The 23,127-nt window shown below is 51.3% G+C and overlaps 2 protein-coding genes across 5 annotated transcripts in view; one reads left to right on the top strand and one right to left on the bottom strand.

The window, feature by feature from the left end:
* The window catches only part of RALGDS (ral guanine nucleotide dissociation stimulator), a 98,337-nt gene extending 88,288 nt beyond the window's left edge, over positions 1–10,049 (top strand). For 3 of the 4 annotated variants that reach the window (XM_074973334.1, XM_074973332.1, XM_074973335.1), the window contains exons 10-18: positions 2,226–2,303; positions 2,398–2,484; positions 2,797–2,829; positions 3,139–3,260; positions 3,832–3,927; positions 4,573–4,825; positions 5,112–5,357; positions 5,631–5,745; positions 7,231–10,049. In XM_074973334.1, the coding sequence (XP_074829435.1) occupies positions 2,226–2,303; positions 2,398–2,484; positions 2,797–2,829; positions 3,139–3,260; positions 3,832–3,927; positions 4,573–4,825; positions 5,112–5,357; positions 5,631–5,745; positions 7,231–7,406 (1,206 nt within the window). In that variant the 3' untranslated portion in view covers positions 7,407–10,049. The remainder of the gene's footprint in view (positions 1–2,225; positions 2,304–2,397; positions 2,485–2,796; positions 2,830–3,138; positions 3,261–3,831; positions 3,928–4,572; positions 4,826–5,111; positions 5,358–5,630; positions 5,746–7,230) is intronic. The other variant, XM_074973331.1, reaches the window with a different exon arrangement.
* A 950-nt stretch (positions 10,050–10,999) lies between these two features.
* CEL (carboxyl ester lipase) lies at positions 11,000–22,890 on the bottom strand. The gene is made up of 11 exons (XM_074973525.1): positions 22,245–22,890; positions 19,303–19,453; positions 18,469–18,591; positions 17,628–17,825; positions 16,862–16,992; positions 16,161–16,268; positions 15,594–15,711; positions 14,417–14,603; positions 13,136–13,339; positions 11,756–11,953; positions 11,000–11,265 (listed from the first exon to the last, which is right to left on the bottom strand). The coding sequence occupies exons 1-11, from the start codon at positions 22,281–22,283 to the stop codon at positions 11,073–11,075; spliced, it is 1,650 nt and encodes a 549-aa protein (XP_074829626.1). The 5' UTR covers positions 22,284–22,890; the 3' UTR covers positions 11,000–11,072.
* Between the last annotated feature and the right edge of the window lie 237 nt (positions 22,891–23,127).

Genomic DNA, 23,127 nt, shown 5'->3' with positions numbered 1-23,127 from the left:
GCATGCCCCTTACAGACACACTAAGTGTGCACACACAGACAAACTTTTTGCACGCTCTACACCCAATGGGAATGTATATGGGAGTGTGGGTGATTTTAAAACCGAAATGAGGATTCCCTCTGAAATTTGCATCTCTGATGTTGCAGCCTTTTGCTAGGACATGAGTGTCAGGAAGTGAGAGACTTGAAACTGACTGGGCTATTTCGGCTGCCCAAGCTGAAGGGAGAAAGGGGCATGTGGTTTGTAGAATCCTCCCCAGTTTTAACTGTCAGGCAGTGTTTATAATACACACAGGGGAAACTAGTTTTTCATGGGCCAGATCCTCAGTCTACGTAAATCGATGGATCTTCAGTGGAACTACATCAGCTGAGGGTCTGGCCCAGAACTTCCAACTGGACAGTTTCCCTTTAAGTCTGAAAGGGACAGAGCAAGGCGGCATGTTGTGAATGGCTGATGCTGACAGCCTGGACTGCTGAGCGTGGCTCTGATTGGGCTTGGGCTGCAGCCAGCTCTGGCAGCAAGGAAATCCCCAGCGAGGGCAGAAGATAAGTAGGGGAGAGGCTTATCTATGAGAGAGGGGTGTCTGCAGAGGGATTCCCTCCCCTTATCTCCCTGGAACAGAGGTAAAGGAGCTCTGGCTGTGAGAGTCCATGCCAGATGCTGGCTGTGAGGTGAACTCCTGGACTGGCTCCTTGCGCACGCACACACTGGTGCTCTCTCTCATATATGAGCGCTTGCTGGTCTAGTGTGTGCAGCCAGCACTGCGGCAGCCGCCCCCGCCTGTTAGCTGCCTAGAAAGGAAGTAGCCGACTTGGTGGCCAAACCAAGACTGCATCTGAAAATCTCTCTAGTGGACCTGATTCTGCTCTCGTTCACACCGCCATGGCACAAGAGTAACCCGGCTGATGGCAGCAGCCTTACACGAGTATGCAGTGGGTGCGAGAAGAGTATTAGTGCCTGCTTGTTACTGTATTGCCCAATGTCATGTATGGAGCTTTCATTCTGGCTCCACGTAGGGCTGGGCTTAATGGATCTGCGCTGGAATCGCCTGGCTGCCTGAGGCCACAGGGTCAAATCCCAACATCAGAGGGGTGTGTATAGGATGTTGTGCACCAGGTGGCTGCTCTGCCCCAGAGGTGGCTGCATTTTAGCAGCCCTGCACATACAGAGAGCCTGTCCAGAGTCACACTGATTCATTTTAGTGTGAGCAGTGAGTGCTCAGCCCTTCTCGGGCTCAGGCCCAAAGCTTGTAAAATGCTGCTATAGAAATGTCCATCTCCGCATCAGGGCGTTCACTTGGACGTTGCATCCCATCTCTGTCTGGGGCTGAGATCACAAAATCCAAAAGGGAACAAAACATCCCTTTGAGCTATTAATATGTACGTGTGTGTGTGTGTGTGAGTGAGAGACGGAGAGAGAGATTGAGATGAGGGGAGGGAGGCATGACTCATATCGGGTGAGACTCCTCCTGTTTATAGCATGAATGCTCAGCTTTGATCATGTTCCCACCCCCATAGAGACAGAGGTCTTGTCCACACGGGATGCTATACTGGTATAAGGTAGGGTGTGAATTTAAACCGTTCTCGCTATACCAGTTTAACTCCCCTTGTGGGCGCTCCTGTTCCGGTAGAAGAGGGCCTGGTTTCACTTGAGCGAATGTCGCTTTGGAAGCTGTTTAATGATAATACCCGGCTCTGTATCTAGCGCTTTTCCCCTGTAGCTCTCAAACCGAGGCACAGAGGGGATGTGCCTGAGGTCACCTAGCAGGCCAGTGGGAGAGGTGGGAACAGAAAACCAGGTCTCTTGGGTCCCAGTCCAGTGCTCTGTGCAGTAGGCAGCACTGTTTAAGATGAGCCAGAAAAAGCCACTCTTAGCCTGGGATAAGTGTGTCCGCATGGGGGGTTGTGCCAGTAGAACTGTAGCAGCTTAACTGTGCTGGTATAATTCTACCCCAGAGAAGTCTCCCACGTAGACAAGCCCTTTGCCCCTCAGCAGGTGGGTGGCACTTCTGTAACCCTGCCTGGGTGGGGCTCCTGTGTTCCCTGCCCTACCTGAATTTCTGTCTGACAGCATGAGCTGCAAGGCAGGGAATGGGACTTACCCAGGGTTTGCAAAGCACTGTCTGAATTCTTGCCCCAGGAGGCCTGATCTTAGCGATCAAGGAGAGCCTCTAGCAGGGACGTTAGATCAATAAGCCAACCTGTGTCGTCTTGCCACCGATCCAGGAGGGGACGTCCAAATTCGCCACCCTGGAGATCAACCCAAAGAGGGCCCAGAAACGGCAGCAGCAGCAGCGGGAGATGGTGAGTGGCGTGGCCGCCCGTTGCTGGTAGCTCACTCAGAGCTCTGCGGCCGTCGCTTGTGTGGGGCTCATCCCGGCTCTCTCTCCTTTTCCAGGGCGTGATGCAGGGCACCATTCCCTACCTGGGCACCTTCCTCACAGACCTAGTGATGCTGGATACTGCCATGAAAGACTTCCTGGATGTAAGTATCCCCCTCCCCCCCCCCCCCCCCCCGTCCCTCGCCTTCTCTGCCTGGCTTCCCTCACTGAGCCCTGGAGCTCCAAGAAACTGGCCAAGGGAGGCTGTGGCTGAAAACAAAGGGCTGGATCCCTGCATGGTGAGACGCCCGGGACGCATGGGTACATTACTGAACTCACGCTGCCCCCTAGCGTGATGCAAGGCCTCGCCTGTCTTGCTCTGCGGGATCAGTTCCCAGGGGGGAGGGGTTATTGGCGGCTGCGGGAACCGTTGCCTGCAGGTTCCCTGTAACCTTTGTTTGATTTCTATCTTTCAGGGGGGGCTGATCAACTTTGAGAAGAGAAGGAAGGTGAGAGGTGTTCACGTACAGCCGAGCTTTCAGCTTGAGCAGACCTGGGTTAGAGAAAGGTGCTGACTTTGTGCATCCAGGCAGCTGGGGTCCTGCAGATACCCCAGCCCAGTTGGGCTCCCTCATTCTGCAGTCTGTAGCACTGAGGCTTCAGTAGCTGGCTCTGGGGGAGGGGTTCCCCGGGGCTCTGTGATTCCATGTATGGTGCCTGTCTAAGACACACACCCCTACCTCATGGGGCAGGAGTCTGGGGGTCTGGTCAGCCAGTAGGAGCGGGCCTCATTCTGTCTCTGCCTCGGCTCCCTGCAGGAGTTTGAAGTCATCGCCCAGATCAAGCTGCTCCAGTCGGCCTGCAACAACTACAGCTTCACGCAGGAGGATCGCTTCGTGGAGTGGTTCCATGGCGTGGAGCGGCTGAGCGAGGCTGAAAGGTGAGCTGGGCCCGGAGCCAGGGGCTTTAGCTACCGGTCCCTCTGCAGGGACCCAGCACCTTCCTCCTCTGGATGGGCCTCCAGAGCGTGGGCTGTTCTGCTGCTTACCCTCCCTCTGTGACGCTCTGCTGCCTGGACCCATAGAGGGACCCTTTGTCTCCTTCAGATCCAGGCTGCTGAAAATCTGCGGCTGAGCCCTTAGGCCCATTGCTCTGTCCCCTCCACTGTGCGCCGCTCCGAGCAGCCTCCCTGCGAACCCCAACGCACTGGGTGAATCTGGCACTAGGAAAGGGGTGCAGGGTTGGTGACCCTGCAGACTGACTCCCCCAGAACAGGGGGCGTCTAAACACCTGTAGCCTCCCTGCTCTTCGGTTTCCAGGCTGAAACCCCAGGACTTGGACCATGACCCCACCTTGCACCCCAACTCCTGAGGCTGTCAGAAACCTGCGGTCGCCCTAGTGCTGCGGGTGGGCTCCAATCCGTTCCCTCCCCTGCACTGTTAACATGGCTAGCTCTGGAGGGGGACCCTAGCCTCACCTGACTGAGTCTCTGCTCTCTTCCCCTCTCCTAGCTATAGCCTCTCATGTGAGATCGAGCCCCTGTCCGAGTCGGCCAGCAACACGCTGAAGGCAAAGAAAAACACAGGCATCATCAAGCGATGGAGCGAGTGAGTCTCCCTGCTCCCCTTCTCACCAGGGCCCTGAGCAGAGACGGGCTGCCCAGAGCTAGCGGCCAGGCCAAGCCGTGGGGGGTGGTATTTGGGTACCTGCTGGCTGGCATGTCTCCCCCCAGCTCCCCGCTCTTGACCAAGTGCTGTGGGTGAAACCAGCCACAGCAGCGAAGGGCGCCATGGGCCGGGAGTAAGGGGCGATGGCCGAGCTGGGGGAGATCCTAGGGGGCTGCCTGTTAACAATGAGCTGCATTGGCAGAGGTTGGGCCCCAGGACTGGGATAGCAGGGGTTGCTGCACTTCAGGCTGTGGGTGCATTAGCACATCTTGGTTGCGGGGTCAGGGTTAGAATAGCAGTGGGGCTGTGCGACATTAACAGAGCTGGGGGAGGGCTCACGGTTACAGAAGGGAGCTGCTGGAGCTGGAGTGCAGGCAGGACACTGGGCTCTTTATAGAGCGGAGGGAGCTGGGCCTGGGACAGAGGCTTCAGAGGGCATGGGGTGGGTGCTGCGGGGCAGGTTCCCCGGGGGGTGGGGGCACAGAGGCTGCGGGGGCGGGGGGGGGGATGGGGCGGGTGCCCCAGCTGCACGGTGCATGTCCGCTTTTTTCCTTCCTGACCATATCTGTCTCCCCCGTCCTGCAGCCGGCAGGTGCCGAGCGCCGAGCCCTGCACTAGCGGCAGCTCCCATTCCAAATCCTTCGACCAGCTCAAGTGCGGGCAGTACCTGTGCAGCGGGGACACGGCCGACTCGGTCAGCGTCACCTCGGCTGGCTCCAGCAGCTCCGACGTGGAGGAAATCAACATCAGCTTCATCTCCGAGTCCCCCGACTGCCAGGAGAAGAAGGTACGGGGCAGCTCGCTGGGCTCTCCTCGCACCCAGGCGATCAGGAGCCAGGTGCGCCCATTGCAGCCCCGCCTCTGCCCTGGGGGGTGGGGGTTCCCCCCACGCGTCTCCTAAAGGCTGGTTCTAACCTGGAGCAGATGGGAGGCTGAGCCCCTCTCCTTCCATCCCTCCCGTCCAAGGCATGAGTGGGGGTTGTCATTGGGAATTCCCTGCCCCCCCCCGCTGTGGCTGGAACCCCCCCTCCCCTCCTGGCCCTGGGGGTGCGGTTGGGGGAGACACCCCCTTTCCTCTCTGGATGGAGTTGCTGAAGCCGGTGCTTGTCCCTCCTTCCCCCCAGTTTTGGGAATGCACCTCACTCTCCTCCCTGGACACGTCGGGGATCGGCTCTGGCTCCAGCAGTGCCTCCTCCTCCTCGGTCTCCTCCACCCCGGTGACGGCCTCGCGCACCCACAAGCGCTCCGTCTCGGGCATCTCCAGCTACTCCTCCCTCTCCCTCCCCCTCTACAACCAGCAGATTGATGACTGCTGCATCATCCGGGTCAGCCTGGCCGTGGACAATGGCAACATGTACAAAAGCATCCTGGTGAGCACTGGGTACCCGCAGCGCATCTGGGGGAGGGGGCTAGTCTGGGCTAGCACATCCTGGGGAGAGTCTGCAGCGTGCCCAATCCCAGAGCCTTCTGAGGCAGGTGTTTGATCCTCACAGCACCTCCTGGCGGAGCTTGCAGCGGGAAGGACAGAGGGCGATTGCTGCTGAACTAACAAGCAGGGGGGCATGGGATCTGTCTTAGGCCTGGCAGCCACTTCTGGGTCCTTGTCCCTGATCCCTGGATTGATGAGCACTCTCCCCTTCCAGGTGACGAGCCAGGATAAGACCCCAGTGGTGATTCGCAAGGCTATGGCCAAACACAACCTGGACGGGGACCGGCCGGAAGACTACGAGCTCGTTCAGATCATCTCAGAGGAAAGAGGTACCTCGGGGTTCTGCTGGGACCCTGCCTCTGGCATTAACTGCCCCCCACAGTATCCTTCGCTTCCTCTCCCCTTCGGTATGGGGCTGTCACCCCAGACTTCTGCCCCTATCATGAGATGGAGCGTGCCCTCACAGCGCCCTGTGCGAGGAGGGGCCCTTGGGCAGTTCAAAGACACCTCTGCTGGCCAAGGGAGACTAGAGCGTCCCGCCGCTGGGATTCTTGGCCCGAGCCCTTAGCTCTGCACCACCCAGCTGCAGAAGCCGCTGAGAGGAACGAGCTGTCCCGGTGTTTGCTGCTTCTCCCAGGCCAGCTGGGACCAGGCCCTGCAGAGTTGGGGTGGGGAAGCTAATGGACCCATTCTGAACTTTGACGTTTTGGGTCTGACACATGTTTTGTCTGACGCGGTCCCCCATTCCTAGGGCCTTCTGGTGTCCCTCGTCGCCTGAGCTGCCCATGTTACACTGGGGTATGTCTACACAGAAGCTGGGAGGTGTATGTCTCGCTGAGCTAGGAATTACATGTGCTAGTGCCCTAAAATAAGGCCTGAACTTTTAATGGGGAGAGAAATGAACCATTGGAACAATTTACCCGGGGTCAGGTGGATTCTCCAGCACGAACAATTTTCAGAACAAGAGTGGATGTTTCTAAAAGATCTGCCCTGGGAATTATTTTAGGGAAGGTCTGTGCTCTACAGGAGGTCAGATTAGACGGTCACAACAGTCCCTGCTGAGCTTGGGATCTATGAAAACAGCAGCCAGGGCTGCAGCTGCGCAGCCAGGGAATTGGGCTGGTGACCCGAGGACAGACCAGAGCGCTCTCGTAGGGTTGTAGTCGGGTGGCTAACCCCAGCTGCTGGGGCTACGCTATTTCGGCACAGTAGCCTGAATAGAACTAGCCTGTGTACATCTGGCAGCTGCTGTGTAGGCAGAAGCTTAGATGGAGCTGTCCACAACTCCTTAGAGGGGATGTGCCCCCCAGGGAAGGAGCTACTGGAGCTGCTTCTGCCATCACTTCCTGGGGAGAACATTCCCCTAGAGTCGTAAAAGAAAGGATGGCCCGGGGCTTAGGGTACCAGCTTGGGCTGCTGGAGACCCAGATCCTGTTCCCTCTCCACCACAGACTTCTTGTTAGACCTTGGGCAAGTTGTGAAGTCTGTGGGCCTCAGTTCCCCAACCTGTAAAATGGGCCCTCCCTCCCAGATGCTCTGGAGCCAGAGAGATTCCCTGTGATCCTCCCAGTGGCTGAGGCAGCCCCATGCCGCTCTCCTGTCTGTCAGGGAGGTGAGCACCATCTCCGTCCTGCCGAGGCTGCAACACTCGGCCAAAGTTAAATGTGAGTCGGCGGCAGAGTTAGGGCTAGGACCCAGGGGCTCACCCTGTGCAGTCCCAGCCTTACTCTACCTCGGCTCCTGGCTACGTGCTCCTTCCCCTTCCACGAAGGCAGCCGGAGCCCGTGGGTGCCTTAACTGAACTCTCCTTGCAGAGCTGAAGATCCCTGACAACGCCAACGTCTTCTACGCCATGAACTCTGCCGCCAACTACGACTTTGTGCTAAAGAAGAGGGGCTTCTCCAAGGGCGTGAAGATCAAGCACGGCTCCAGCTCCACCCTGCCCAGGATGAAGCAGAAGGGCCTGAAGATTGCCAAGGGCATCTTCTAGCCATGGCTGGGCTGCGCCCCTCGCTGACTGGGCTTCGAGGGCAGCCTGCTCTGGGCCTGGCTGCTGGTCTATCTTAATGCCACCCGGCCTGGGTGAGGTGAGCCAGCCTGACCCGCGAGGAAGGGTGTCGCTCTCCTGGAGCTGCATGGGCGGGTGTGGCTGTGGCCTCTCAGTGGAACCCTGCGTTCCGAGCCGGGCGCTCTCCTACATGCAGGCTGGGTTTTTAACTCCTTCCAAGGCGTGACGCTGCTGTGGCCGTCGGGTCGCCCAGAGCTGGGCCCTGCCTCTCTGCCTTAGGTGCCTTCCGTCAAAGAGCGGAGGAGAGGACTGCTTGCCAAGGGCCCCCTTCACCTACCTGCAGGGGGGGCACATGCAGGGAGTTTTAGCGGACTCCCTGAGCGAAAGAGCTGAGCTCTCCCTCTCCAACGGGGTGTATCCCCTCCTGTGCTGAGTCAGGCCCTGAAGCTGCTTTCCCTCCAGGTCCCTCATTCCCCTTCTGGGGTAAACTGGCAGCATGACCATTTTGCATCTCCCACCTGCCCCTGGGGAGCTGCACTTTGCCTCTGGACCATTCCCCTAGGGACACAAAACTGGAAACCACGCAGCTGCTGCTCCACAGGATCGGTGGGGCATCCTTGGTGTGATGACCTGGCCGGTGGCTTTGACAACTCAGCTCTGCAAGGCTGCTTTTTCTTTCTACTGATCCTCTGGGTTGGACTCCCGTGTCCCTCCAGTGCTCTATTACTTTCAAACCTGCACCAAAGATCAAATGCCAGTGTCTCTTCGTCGGCAAAAAATACCCAGCCGGAACTGCCATCTGAGCCAGGAGGAGCGGAGCCAACTTCTGTACAAATGTCTGTAAATAGAGACTTTCTTTTTGGTTGGGTGGGAGAGGAGCAGCCAGGTGGGGCTAACAGCCCTGGGCTCCATCCACCCAGCCCCCAGAAAGTGCCACTTACATTGGGCTTTACAAAGACTTTTTTTAAACATTTGACAATGAAATGGAGGAGGGGTGTGAGCAAACTTTTGTAAAAACAAACCCCTGATGTTTACTGAATCTTTTTCAATATTTATTGGTTGTAAATAGGACCGTCAAATGTGTACATTTTTACTAACCCCTCCCCGCCCCCCACTTGTCTTTAAAGTTGCTGGGAGCCATCTTTGTAATGGCTGCCTTCTGTTGTGTGCAGGAGTGGAAACTTTTCCACGTCCCCTTTGTTTCTTTATCACTAACAGGGAATTGCTTCAGCAGGGGAGAGAGAAAGCTGAGTTTTTTAAATCACTGAACAAAACACTCACAGTGGGGGCTCTTTGTTCCTGGAGCTCCTCAAGCCCTTTCCTGTTTATGCCCATGCCCATGCCCATTGTAGCAATACTGGTGTGCCTGCCAGCTCTGGGAGCAGACAGGACCTTTCCTGAACAAGCCTGTAGGAGTGCTAGTCCCTGGGAGCTCTGTCTCTTAGGAGCCAGTTCTGTAGGACCCTGTTGGAAGTTGCCACCTGACCTGCATGTCTCATCTGTGCTGTGACTTGGGCCACGCAGGGAGGAAAGCTAAGACACAGGTATGTAGAGGTAGTGTCAAGCTGCGGGGAGCATGGGGAGGGAAGCTCTTATCCCAGAACGACTGTATCCAGCGCATGCTGACCTTTCCCGGGACCTGCCTGCTCTCTTCCACCTCACTTGTGTCTCTAGCAGCTGCTTCTCGGTTGGGTGGTAACTCCTAGCAGGGCCTTGGGTCTGTCACTCTGGAGTGTTGCTGCTTTGGGGTCTGGCCTGGGCACTTCGTAAAGGGCATTTGTTCATGCATCTGCATGGGCCTAAGCTTCAGGAAATAATCTCTCTCCTCTCCTTCCCTCCCCCGCCCCCCAGCTCCTGCACATGAAGGGAGCCATGGCCTCCTTGAAGCAGGAGCCTCTCCATGGCCTGCCTACAGCACCAGAGCTGCTCCTGCTACCACCTGTGTCTCAGTGGCCCCTTTGCCAGGCACAGCACTTAACAAGCTGGACCTCCTCCGCTGGAGGCTGAACGAGCGACTGCACGGCTGTGCTGCAAACCAAACCCCTCCAGCTTCCGCCAGGCAGCTGAACCTGTCCCCTCCTTACTTGAGGAGTATTGTACTATCAGGGGAGGCTGGGAGGAAGAGATCCTTCACCTTCACACAAGGACTCTCTGCAGATCAGCCAGCATGGCCAGCCTGCAAGCCTAGGGCGTTCCTTTACCCTACACTACGCTGTGGCAGAAAGTGCCTAAACGCTACTGTCTTGTGGGGGCGCCCTGGCTCCAGAGGATCCTACAGGGTGAACTGTCACTGTGAAATATTCCCTTAACTCCCTATGAGAATGTGAACACCCCTGCACCCCACACACTCACAAACTGACCCCACCCCCCCACCTCTCCACTGGACAGCTGCCTGCTCAGCTTTTGTACTGCTCTGTGCCTGAACACCTGTGCCCACTCCTGAAATTAAAGGCAGGGCAGGGTCACCTTCCCTATCTTTCCAGGTGGGCTCAGCTCGCCCCTGTGTGTATGTGATCACTGAAGCTGGATGTATTATATGTATGTATTTTGTAACACAACTTCAATGAAGGAGCACACTGAGCGGTGTGACATGTACACAGCAATGTAATTAGTCTTTGCAATAAAATACCAATGTGCAAATGTCACAGCCAGGAGGCTGGATGCAGTTTGTCCTCAGGTGCTGGCCTACCACAAAAATGGAACAGCACCAGCCTTTGTCCTGTCCCCTGTGAAGCCCTGGGCTTCTCACCAGCCAAAAGAGGAGCAGGGAGGGACTGATGCCTGCAGTGATTGCTTGAGTGAGTGAGTGACATTTTATTGCTAGGAAAAGAGTGAGGCCCTGAGGCAATTGACAGGATTTGAGTCACTGTGTTTTTTCTATTACTAGCAGGTCTGCTCTTTCAGATGGGAGCAGAGATGGCCCTGCTGGATTGATGTCAGCAAACTATCTACTTCTCACCCAAACAGACTGACCCCAGATTTCCAGCACTGAAGTAGCATTGCATTAGGCCACTGAATCCCGCAGCAAGAGCAAAGGAGGAGGGTCAGGACCTGACAGCTGGTTGTAGCTCTGCCACATTCTGGGGTAAGTCAGCAACATGCTGGGCCCCAGTTCCCCATCTGTAAAACAGGGCTAAATATCTAGTTAATGTGGTAATAGAGATTTTAGGAGGGTTAGCACCATGCCTGCATGAAGGCTTAGGGCCAAGTAGCATTAGTGAACTGATCTCATCTGGTGTAGTGCAGGAGAAAGCAGCCAGCTTTCTAAACAGGGCTCTTCTGTTGCTGAGGATTGTCAGTCAGTGACAGCTTTATGAAAGACCCCCATTTCAAGCAACTCCTTTAAAGTCTCTCTGTGCAAGGTTTGACTTTTACATGAAGAGCAATTTACTAGGTCAAGATGATGATGCAGGTTTGATGAATGGCTCCATGCAACAGGTGCCACCAGGTATATTTTTCATAGAACAAAACTGCCCACTAAATTTGATGCCACCCCCCTCTCCCACCAGCTCTGAATGTTCTTAGGGAAAATTCTGTTGCAATAAGTAGACCGGAAGAGGCCAGGAGGTGCAGCCAGAAACAAGCATTTAATCAGAATTTGGCAAGGAGGAGTTGTTTTTTTTACAGAATTGGTTTGCTGGCCTGGCTCTAATCCAGGAAAGGTAAAGAAAGGTCGGGCAGGCGCTGGTAGGTTGTATTCCAGAACTGCACGTAGGAGGCTCTCAGACCTTGCTTCACCGAATCATAGTTGATGTCGCTGTTGATTTCGAGGTAGAAGCTCTCCTCCTGAGTGTAGGGTATCCACCCAATGGGCACAGTAGACTCCCCTTTGTTGGGGTCACTGAAAAAGCAGACAAAACAGCTGGTATTAAATGCAAAGCTGCCAAGGGGCTCACAGCCCAGCCTCTAGGGTTCATACAGGTCAGCCTTTCTAATGGCCTATAAACCTGGGAGAAGGAAGCACTTGCCTGCACACCTTTTGAGGAGCTAGACCTAAACCTTGGGGTTAGCTGTCATGGGGCTGCTGGGCAGAGAAATGTTGTGTATGTTAGTACAGTGAACTGCGATGGTGCACACCCAGGTTGACGCTGGAACACCACTACCTCACCATCATGTTCAACTCAAGATCCCAGTTCAGTGTGTTTGCCATTCCCTTATAGCAGGGGGACCTAGTGCAATCTCTGCTCTAGGAGATCTACGGGCCACCTACATGTGGGTGGGTGCTGCAGGTGCGACAGATTCCCCCCCGCTGTGGGAAGACTGCTCACTGGAATTTTGCATCAAGCTGTGCAACTGGCAGGGCATTGCCCCACACAGGCTGAGTTCCTTACCCGGTTCTGGCAAAGTTGGTCCAATAAGCTATCAAGGCCTTTGAGACGGTCCTGTGCTTAGGCCAGTAGCCCAGTGGGGTGCTGAAGGGTTTCCCAAAGACATATTGAAGGTCATCTGCGTGGTCTGCCCCTACCCAGCTGGGGTACACAGGCATTCGAGAAGGCTGGGAGAACACATAGGAGTAAGTCTTGGCATTCCTACACAAACCAAAATAGATTCTCAGCAAGTGAAGAGGATCTGCACCAGCATTACTCCCTATGCACAAAGTCAGACAATATTGGCACTGGAAGAGGTTTGGTCTTGCAAGATCCATGCACTGTCAGGTTAAAATCATATTACAAATACTTGCCCTTCCATTTTACCTTGGCCACCTTGACTTGAGCCGTACAATTTTTTTTTATAAAACCTGTTTCCATGGGAATCTTTAAATGTTTTCTGGGCCCTGTGCGTAAAAGTTCATTTTTACAAACGAAACCAACTTTGACCCCACGAAGACACATTCGTGGCTGAACTGAGTCACCAACCTACTTGTAGGGTGGATAAAAATCAATGATTTTTAAAATGTAGGTTTGTTTTTAAATAGAAAAAGCCTAATTTGGAATGAAGATATATTATTAAGGCTTAAATTTACTATAACCTATTAATCATTTAAATTAAATAAAAAATATTAAGCAGTATATATTTGCTCCCAAAGTGTTAAAGGTAATCAAGTCACTGGCTGAGCCCCTAGAACCAGAGTTGTGGGGCTAATCCAGTTTTTGACAGCAGTAGCCTCTTCTGCAGGTGCAGAAAGAATTTATTTTTTCATGTCAGTTTATTCAGCTGGCACAGCTCAATGACTAGCTCAATCAATGTTGAGAAACCGACCAGGAGTTGCAAAAGCAGGAATGCTTGTTTTCTCATATGACTAAAAATGAGGTCTGAACTTTTGAAAGACAACAGTGACCAGAAATAATCAGTTCAATTCACTAATTACAGTTGATACTTTAATACAAACCATATTATTTACAGTAGCTTATTTTAAAATCCTGGTTCTGTGCATTTAATAAAATTTCAGTTTCCATCCAAATGCAGCTTGACACAAGTAAAAATATTCATCTAGTAGATTAGAAAATGGTCACCCATGCATTTCTTAAGCCAAACTATTGCTTTGAGCTATGGTGTAACCTCCTGGATAGCAAGAGAACCTTTACACTTAATTTACTACAATTCAACAGGTTTGAGTGGCTACCAAGCAATGAGAATCAACCTTTCTTTAGGAAAATAAAGAGCAAAACAAGATTCCAGTGACTGTTTCCAGCTCGCTGATTTAAACCATGAGTAAAGTAGCTGAATCACAGACTCTGCCTCTGGGCCCACCACAACCCTCTCTGACTCACCTAGCGTTCGCATTATGCAGAGCAAGTGCCTGCTGCGTGGGACTCAGGAAGAGGTAGTCTGTCTCCAGGTCCACCACTGTCCTTTTCATGACCTCCTGGTCAGGTTTGTCATTCCACAACTGGGTGTACAGGGAGAATGTGGCATTTGCAGCCTGCACTCCCTTCTGTAGAGTCAGCCCCTGCACCAGGTTGTAGACCTCATCTCTGAAAAGACACAAAACATCTTAACTAGGTCCTAGTTCTGAGCTCAGTGCTCAAAGCAATAGATCTTGGTGGTATAGATGAGATACCTTCAGGCAGTAGGCTGCCAGTGTAAATCCAGCTCAAGGGTGACTGCAGGTTAACATCATCCTGTGACTCACAACTGGTAGCTCAACCTTTGGCAAGGCTTGCAGCCTGGGAAGACAGCTGGAAGCTAAGCTTGGTGTAGCTGGTGAATGTGACGTTCAGTTCCTGGCTCCGAGGGATTCAGCATCTCAATTTTCTATTCCTTTTCCCTTCCCAAAGAGCAGGAAGGAGCCAGGGGGATTTGGAGCCCTCTAGAATACTGTTCTATAGAGGTCCTTGTGCCCAGTGACTTGGTACAACTGTTGCCCACTGAGTCAGCCTTGTTCTTTACACGCTACTCGTGAAGCCAAGAAACTTTTGCTTTCTGGAACGCAGGATGTCTGACAGGTGAGGGACCCAAAAGCCCCCACCCAGATGTGGGGGGAGAGAAGCCACAAAGTAGTATGAAAGCTGGAAGAAAAAAGGAAGAGTTCTCCTTTCTAAGCCCCTGGCTAAACGATACAAGAGGCAAAGAGCCAGGCTGGCTCTTGGAAACTGCTCTCTGCCCTGCCATTGCATTCATATGCCACATCAGCCCTAGCCTTTCACATGGCAGGAGTGAAGCTGGCTCTAAACAGGTGCTATTTTGGCCCAGGCCTGATCTGCAGCGGTTCTCAACCTTTCGTATAGGTGACCCCTTTCACACAGTAAGCCTATGAGTGCGACCCCCCCCTTTATATTAAAAACACTTTTTTATATTTAACACTATTATAAATGGTGGCGATAAAGCAGGGTTTGGGGTGGAGGCTGACAGCTCACAACCCCCCTAAGTAATAACCTTACGACCCCCAGTTTGAGAAGCCCTGATCTATGGGAGTGGTGGTGTTATTGACAGGGCGCCCAAGCCAATCATTGCATTGCCGGTGCTCTACTCATTGGCTGTCCCCTTCTCGACAAAAGCCCAACTTGCTTTTCCTTTCTATGGCTATGCCATTAAGGGCAGCTGCAACTTACGCTGTGATCTTCACAAGCGGGCGGTTGATAGCAGGCATGTCAAAGCCAGCGAAGAAGTGCCCGTCCATGTTGTTTACGCCTGCAATGTAGTCAATGTCTGCAGCATTAGCGAAGAGATTCTCTGGCCGGTCTGGGAGGAAATCTCCATCAACCACAGGAATGAAAGAGAGGTAATAGACTAGAGGATCTGCAGGAGGGAACAGAAACAGAAATCCACTATACATCTGTGAGAGGAGCCAACAGCCCTCATGCCTAGCATGGCCGACAGCTGCTTTGCACAGGGAGCTTCTGGGTGATATCCTGGCCGCACTGGCATCAATGGGAGTCTTGCCACTGACTTCAGAGGAGCCAGAATTTCCCCCGTTACATAGTGGAAGGTGGGCATATAACTATATACTATAGACCTCTCACCTAGCACACCCTATGGCTGCCTTGCACAGGGAGCTTCAGGGTATATACAGTATATAGTGCAAGACAGGCTTTAGCCAGATATCACAGACACTGCATTAAGGTGGCGGGGGGGCGCAAAACAGCAGACATCGGTGTCAGACCAGTGTCAAAGTCAGCTAACTCGCCCACCCACAGCTACAGAAGAGTGGGGCTTGCTCCTGAGCGAAAGCTCCTCCGTTCGTTCCAGCCGTGTTCACCTGCTGCCGGCAGCAGAGGATTCAGACATGGGCCTGCAGTGCAAACAGCGGGCCAGCAACCATTCTTGTGACAAGCTAGTCCTGTATTCACTGAATTGGCAAACAACATTCCCTACCGGCTGTACTGGGAGTGGGTCTTGCTGGCTCATACGCCCCACCTAGTGGCCCAACTGAAAATTGCAGGGCAGTGGCAATTTTTGAGCATTGCTCCTGAATTCTGCTCTCTGCTTCCACAGAATATAAAGTGTGGTACAGTACTGGCCAGTACAGCTGTCTCCAAGGGACACAGAGGTTGTGTTAAGCCATGCCATGGCTACCTCGGTAGTGCAGCTCCACTGTGCTAAAGAGAGAGGCATCTTTTCCAGCATGATCAATCCCAGTCAGTACAAAATGTACTTTATTGAGCTGGGGGCTGACATCTTCCCTTATCGAATGATCAACATAATGTCCCATCTGCTCACTGACTGGGCTCTGTGGGCACGTAACACACAGTGCCCTGATTCCCATCCTGCTAGCACCCACTGACTCACATGACAGGTTGACCATCGGCAGGTGATAGGCCAGCGTCACAGCCTGGGGGTCGGTGACCCGGAGGCAGTTGCCCATGGCCGTGGTGTTGTCTGTAGGGCAGCCCACCTTCTCTGCCACCTTTGGGACATGAATGAGAGAAACCACCCTGTAGTTACACCCATAGCCATTGCTGGCACAACCAGCCAGGAATTAGCACTGAACTAATACCCATTGGGAAAGGGGGAGTTTCTTTTTAATCCTAGAGGATTTTGTTTGCAAGTCTCCATCTCTATGGAGTATTGCCCGCTCTGAAGACTTTTGGTTTTGCTTCTGCTCCTGCTTATTAAATCACCCTCAGTTTTTCACATGCAAGACAGACCTTTAACTGCAGGAAGTCTGGCCAGGACAGCTGGCCTCAGCTTGGGAGTATCAATGCGTCTCTGAATCCAAAGGCCTTGGACAACTGGAGCACCATTTGTCCTCCTGGAGCTGTAACTACCGTGCAGCTTCTCCCAGGCTCAAATCTGACAAAGACCCTGGGAAACTCTTGCCTCAGGACACTGCCCTACTTCTGGAGTCCACTTTACCTTGGTAGCCCAGAAGAGAGGGTTCTCCTGGATAGCCCAGGGGCACAGGCCGACTCCGCTTTGGCTGATGCCTCGTTTGATCAGCCCCTTGTTGTACGGAGATAGCGTCTGCAACATGGAAGAGAAATAAGAAGGTTATGTGGTATCAAGTCCTGAAAAGATCCTTCCGTATTCTGGCACGGCCATGGCAGAGAGCTCCAGCTCCCATCCAGGCTTTACGTGGGACTCAAAAGTCATTAGCTCTTTTCAAGTCTCAATTACAGTGTCTCAGGAATCCAGGGACTCAATCTTCTAAACCACCAGGCAGCTGAGGTGCTCAGCTATAGAGCCAGCAGGGCAGTACAAGAACCCCTACAGGAGAACAGAACTGGGGCTGAAGATAAAGAGATGCTGTTACAGTAGGGGAACCCTAAGGTGGGACATCACTTGGGAAAACAGCACTCTCCAGATCTGGATTTGGAAGGTTTAGAAAGGACATTTCTAAATCAAAGCTGAGAGAGCAGCTGTGAGGAAAACAATTACTTTCTCTATCAGGGTGGGCTGCTCAAAACGGGATGTTAATTAACCCACTGTGGCTGGACCTACTCCCAGGACAGCATCTGCAGTGAGAAAAGACCAGCAACTGTGATGGGGCAGTTTCGACCCTTCACAAAACTGAGGGGGAAAAGGAACCCCATGATGGCCCAGCGGCAATCACACACCTGTAACGAGACACTGGCGGCACCAGCTGACTCCCCGAAGATGGTGATGTTTTCTGGGTCACCCCCAAAGGCCTTGATGTTTCTCTTCACCCACGCGATGGCCATGTGCTGGTCCTTTAGCCCGTAGTTACCTGGCCAAGAGAAGGCATTTACATTTCAAGGAGGAGAGTTGAAGCAGTGAGGCTCAAAGCCCACCCTGCCCAACGCCCCCAGCTCCGCTCAGTATCAGAGCTGGGGTTAGAACTCAGGAGTTCCTGGCTCCTGCGTTCATGTCTATATGTTTTGTGAAGCTGTGCGTTCAAACAAGGGCTTTTTCCCTCTCAACACCCATGTTCTCCTCGTGCCACATGCTGAAAAGAAACCAAGATCTTGTGCTGGTGGACGTTATCCCCAGCTATCACAGAAATCACTGCAGTATCTTAACTCTGCTAACCGTCTGGTCAGATACGAGAGACAAGATGTGCTGGGTGGGTACCCAACCTATCTAACCAACGCCAGCTGTGCCTCAAATACCCAATCCACTTGCAGCCTCTGCTCCAAGTATAAACGCGGGCCCTCTCATCCCGTGAGAGAGATCTCTTCTGCCACACTCCCCCATACAGAGTGAAGGTGGCACCCCGCCGTGCGTGTGTGTGAGGGGGGGCAGGACACGAGACAGCTCAGTATGTTGTGTGAGGGGAGTGTGGTAGCAGGAGATACCCCAGCGTGTGCGGAGGTGCGGGGGCAGAGTGGAGGTCTCTGGAGCAAAGTGAAGTAGCTGCCATACCTGGAATACTAGCATCCCCCGTGCTGAGGAACCCCAGCGGTCCCACTCGGTAGTTGAAGGTCACCACGATGACCTTTCCTCGCACTGCGATCTCCTGGCCGTCGTAGAGGTAGTTATCGAGGAAGTTAGCGCCCTGCCCACCTCCCACGAGGAATCCGCCTCCATAGATCCATATCATCACCGGCAGATTTGTGGACACTGTGGGGAGGGACAGACCACACAGAGTCAAACGAAAGCCCTTCCTTGTCCAAATGAAACCCAAGTCCCTTGATGCCACGTAGGCAGGATACCACCTGTTGGGCCCATTCATCAGCAAGTATTGCCTCACTCAGGCATAAGCCAATCTCTTGTGTGAATATAGAAACATCTGACTCCAGGTCCACCTGGCCACAGACACAGACAGATGATTCATCATGACAATGGACTTAGGTCTCAGCTACTTTGCTCTATCAGGGCTAAAGGAGCCTGGGGCAGCAATTCAGTGCAGAAGAGACACCCAGCATGGAACTCCAATCTCTACTCGCCAAGAGAAGCACAAGCTCTCCATGGAAACAGGTTCAGTGTTGTCTCTAGTATCACCATCCATCCTCCCAGAGCCTGCAGGGTGGGTCATTTCCACAGACGCACAGTGCTTTGCAAGAGAACTCACCATAACGGGAGCGGGGGCTGTAGCTGCCATAACCCGAGGCGTCCACTGCTGCCCGTGGAGTTGGGGAGAATACATGACTGCAGACTGACAGCCCCAGGGGAGTCTGTCAGGGATGGGCAGCCAAACACAGAGCTGCTCAGGCCTGCAGAGAGCCTTCTCCCTAATCACCTAGTGTTACCATCATGCCTGTACCTCCTTTCCTGTCTTGAGGGATCCAGATGTTCAGATAAAGACAGTCCTCACTCCCACGAGTACTGGTTTGGGTGAGCGTGACCTGCAGGCAACGTTTTTTGTACTCCTTGGCCTTCAAAGTACCTACAAAGAGAGAGAAAACAACATCCCACTTTAGAACCCTCGGTTCCATCCTGCAGGCCTGTGACTCAGGTCCCGTTCCCGGCCCTCACTCACCGCCATGGCATTGTTTCCAACTAGCAAAATAGCTGTGATGAGACACCCCCTTTCTAACTGGCCACCTCATACCCACGAGACTGCAGAAGCTACAATCACTTTAAGCTTGAGGGAACCTTGGGAATTGTGGCCACAGAATCTGCAGGTTCCTAGCTCTGTCCCGGCACTTCCACACACACACAGTTCCTTTCTACAATCATCCTTTCTAACAGCCCGGGCAACATCTTAGTGACATTCACTTAGTGAATGAAAGCAACACCAGACCCAGCTCCTGCACGCAACAACATTCCCAGCTGATCACCTGAATGAAAGTGCAGTATGTTACCGCTGAGGCAAGGTATGCCACAGAGAAGGGCAATGACAGAAAAGGGGAACAGAACTTTATGACGTTCATGAGGGTGGAGCAAAATATATCCCCAAATAAAATCATTGGTAGCCACCCCTTGACCAGCAGGGGTATGAAAGCCAGAGCCCCTCGCAGAGGAGGCCTCTGTGATACTCAACAAGATGGCTAATGCAGTATTGGGGAAACAAACCAGGCTTCCAAAATGGTATGAGAATTAAAATGTTCTGGGGATGAGGGCAGAAAACGAAAGATATTCTAAATGTGTGTCTTACCATCCCAGCCAGGATGTTGTTGGGGGTCTTCAAAACTCTTTGGAGGAGCAGCAAAAGGGATTCCTTTGAAGATATCGACGTAGTCACCAAAGAGACCCAGTTTTTCACTGATGCCCTCAACAAAACCTCCTTCAGTGTACACCACACCCAGCTAAACACATGCCAAGAGGAGAGAGGGGACAGCAAACATCTTCCCGTGAACGTAGATAGGCAGAATTCACAGCAGGAACACAAATCTCCCCAATCATTCAGCCCTAAGATGCATTCGCTATGAAAACAGTATGTTTCCACAGTAGTGGTGTTCCTAACCAGACTTCAACTGAAATAGCATCCTCTGAAGACTCTTTATAAAATTAATGACCACCACACTCTGTTAATGAATAACTTGCACTTGTGTTCAGGATTTTATCCAGCAGGCATTTCTAAGCGTTTTACAAATATTAGATGGTGATAAATCCTGACTGCATTTTACAGATGGGGATGTTGAGATACAGCAAAGGAGTGACATGAAGTCAAAGGGAGTTCCAGCAAGAAAGTTTTGAACTAAATGTTGTTTTATGCAATACTGAAGATACCAGCCCGTGCAACACAAGGGTTGGGATTTTTAATGAAGCTTAAGGGGAGTCAGGCACCCAGATCCCCTTGAATATCAACACATACTGGGATTCTCAATGGAGCCTAAGTATCAGACTTACTCCAACTGGCCATTTCAAGGGCTACAGAAGAAGCGAAATTGACTCATAATGAACAGAAATGGACCTTAAATTACTTTGCAGAGAATCTTACAGTCAAGATATAACAGATGATATGCAAAAGGTAAATGTTTGCCACCACCTGCTGCCAAAAATTATCACAATGGGCTCCCTAATATTGGGCCAGGAGCTGTACAGAAGAATAAATCCTACCCTTCAACATTACTGAGGAGGCAGGAGCTGCTCAAAACAAGTTTGAGCATGCTCAGGGAGACACAGCAGAGAGAAGGCTTGGTGGCTCTCTTTTCATTGGATGAAAGCTACCCAGATACCAGGAAGGGGAAGATGAGTATTGGCAAGAGAAACATAGGCCAGCCCAATTCAAACACTCTGGGTACACGTTAGCTGCCTACACTCAGTAGCTGGAATTGCCCATTTCCATTATTTACTTTATGCAAAGTTAAAAACAAAACCAGCCCCTTGCTACTTTGCCTTCCTACTTAACCACAGCCCACGAGTACACAAGTGTTTTGGCTGGTGGATCAACACAGTTTGTAGAACTGCTTCCCTGTCTCTCACGTCCCTTCCTGACATGCCCATTCACACTCTGTGGGAAGACCAGAAGACAGGGCTCTGCCACACACAGGATGTGGAATATCCCTTATGCAGCTACTCTGAAGGCTGCCCTGCAGTTCCGTCGCTTTCCCGAATTCACAAAACAGTACAAAGGAGTAGAGAGAACAGAAAATTTGTCCCAAATGAATGCATAATATCGAAGAATAAGTTAAAACTTATTTTGCTTGTATTTGATTCTAGATATATCACACATAAGGTATGCTTCAACTCAGATACCATGGTAACCAGCCCTTTCTATGTACTTGATCAAATTTTTCTCAAAAATGCTCTATTTGGGTTGGAACTTTCCACATGTCATCTCATCTGTATCTAAGTGGTTCACTGTGCTGGAAAGTTGACTTAAGGTCTGTTCAGCTACTGATGTATTAAGGCAATTGGTGGGAAAGAGATTCAATTTGTTTTATAAAAAAAAATCGGCAGCAAAGTTAAATACAAAATTAAAACAGATGATATTTAAAAACAAACCACTCTGGAATAGTTACATTGTGCCTGAACCTAAATTCCTGGCATGCCCAAAATTCCCACTGATTTCAATGAGTTTTGGATGCATGCAGGGTCAGTGGTATGTTTGAGAATATATATTTTAAAGTACATTGCAAATAAAAACAGTTTGTTTTGTTATATTGTTCCCTGCTACTATTGATTAACTCCACAGTGCTCCAGGTATATTTTAGGTATCTCTAAAGTGGCAACATTTAAAAAGATACCGAGTTGCGTAAATCAGTATTGAACAATACTATAGCGTCACAGATAAAGTTGTTTCTGTTCTTTAAATCCTGGTCAAAAGGGGAAAAAAAAAAGCAAAATCCATGAATCAGGAAGTGCAAACATTAAGGTTCTAATGGCAACAATGAATCACCCACACATACCCCTTAATAGTATTTTCAATGGCTAAACGTAGAACTCTGTATAAAACAGGTGTAAAGTTTCCCTTGGAATGTTAAAATGAGTATTTCCCAAATAGGTGTGCATTCAGATTTGCAATCTTTATATTGCAGTACCAACAAGGTTTCCGCACTTAATAGATTCCTTTTCTTACTCAGAAAAATGAAGAGGAAGAAAGAAAAACCGGAAAGTGGAGTGCTGCAGACGACGGTTTATATTGGAGAGGTAGTAGGCAACGAGATATACATTAAAGGAGAACTGCAAAGGAAAGGAAAAAATGGGTTGGAGCCCTTTATATACTATAAAATAGCAAGGGGACACAGCCCCCTTTTTCCCCTTTTGCAGGTCTCCTTTAATGGAAGTCTTAGGTAACTATCCAAAATAGCTACAACATCTGTTTTCTCATCTAGCTAATGGCATACAAAACCTTAAAAGCACATTTTTCTTCTAACCAGGCAGCCTGTTTTCACTCTAACACAATTTACCTTTACACTGATGGTTATGCATCAATGAACTACCTCATACTTACTGTTGTAGCCCTTGCTACTCCAAGGTAGCAGGCTAGGACAAAGCACAGAACCTCCCAATGACACATGATGCGTGCTAGACAAGCCTGTCCCAGCACGTATGCCTATATATACTGAATAGGAGTGCAGATACTGGCACATGCCACGCACTCTGCGGAACGCCCTTCTCGCTGCCGTGTGAACCAGCAGAGACTGCACACACCTGCAATTCACCTGGCTGCAGCCAAATCTTCCATTTCATGGTTGAAAATGTAGATAACTGGCACTAGAGTCTGAGAGACCTCCAGCTGTTGCTGTTATGGGCTGGAAGCCAACTGTTTCATGAGTTCCATGTCTATAAGAGTTCTATGCGGGAAGGAAAAAGACTCCTTAAGAAGGCCCATGTACGTTACATTTAAAGTTAGGCTAAACCATGCATTAGAAAACGTACTATAGGCCAGGCAACAATCTTGCACTGATTGGGGATTGGAGAATGGAGAATATAAGACTCAATAGGTCCCAAGAGATCTTTAATTTCTATAACAGAATGTCAGAAATTCAGCAAGCCAACAGCATGTTCATGGCTAGAGGTCCCAGCCTCCAAGCATCTGAAGCTGTGTGTTTCTGTCCCCACACTCTCTCTTGATGAGCAGAATCAAAAGCTGGCTGATGACTGCAAAGTTGTGGGAGTAAATGCCTGGCAGGGACAACATGCATCATCATGGAGAAGTGAATTACTCACTGCCATGGAAGTCTTTTCTAATTTGAGTTCCTTCCTACTGCTTTTCTTTCCAACTTCTCAAGCTGATCGAATGCAGAAGGTGCAGTCAATGTACAAAGAATATTTTATTCCCACTCAGAAGAGCAAAAGGCAACACATCCCAGTAACTGCGAGGTATGGAATTCCTTCCTGAACTTCTCTCATCTTTACCCATCAAACTGAGGATGTGAACCCAATCAGTGCATTTTACAGGGAAGAACAAACACAGAAATCCAGTTCAGGTTTTTCTCCTTACTTCAAGTGAATTACCAGTCTGACCTGGATCTTCGTCTCAGTTTATATCTGACCACCAAGTAAAACTCAGTTTAGATGAACTCTCTTAATC

Source organism: Natator depressus, chromosome 16 (assembly GCF_965152275.1).
Source record: "Natator depressus isolate rNatDep1 chromosome 16, rNatDep2.hap1, whole genome shotgun sequence".
NCBI classification, from domain to species: Eukaryota; Metazoa; Chordata; order Testudines; family Cheloniidae; genus Natator; species Natator depressus.
This window is presented reverse-complemented; position numbering and strand designations above follow the sequence as displayed.

Coding starts and splice junctions, on each gene's coding strand:
- CEL (XM_074973525.1), bottom strand. CDS start 22,283: ATGAAATGGAAGATTTGGCTGCAGCCAGGTGAATTGCAG. Junction 16,993..17,627: donor GGGGGATGCTAGTATTCCAG/GTATGGCAGCTA, acceptor TCTCTTGGCCAG/GTAACTACGGGCTAAAGGAC. Junction 16,269..16,861: donor CCGCCAGTGTCTCGTTACAG/GTGTGTGATTGC, acceptor TCCATGTTGCAG/ACGCTATCTCCGTACAACAA.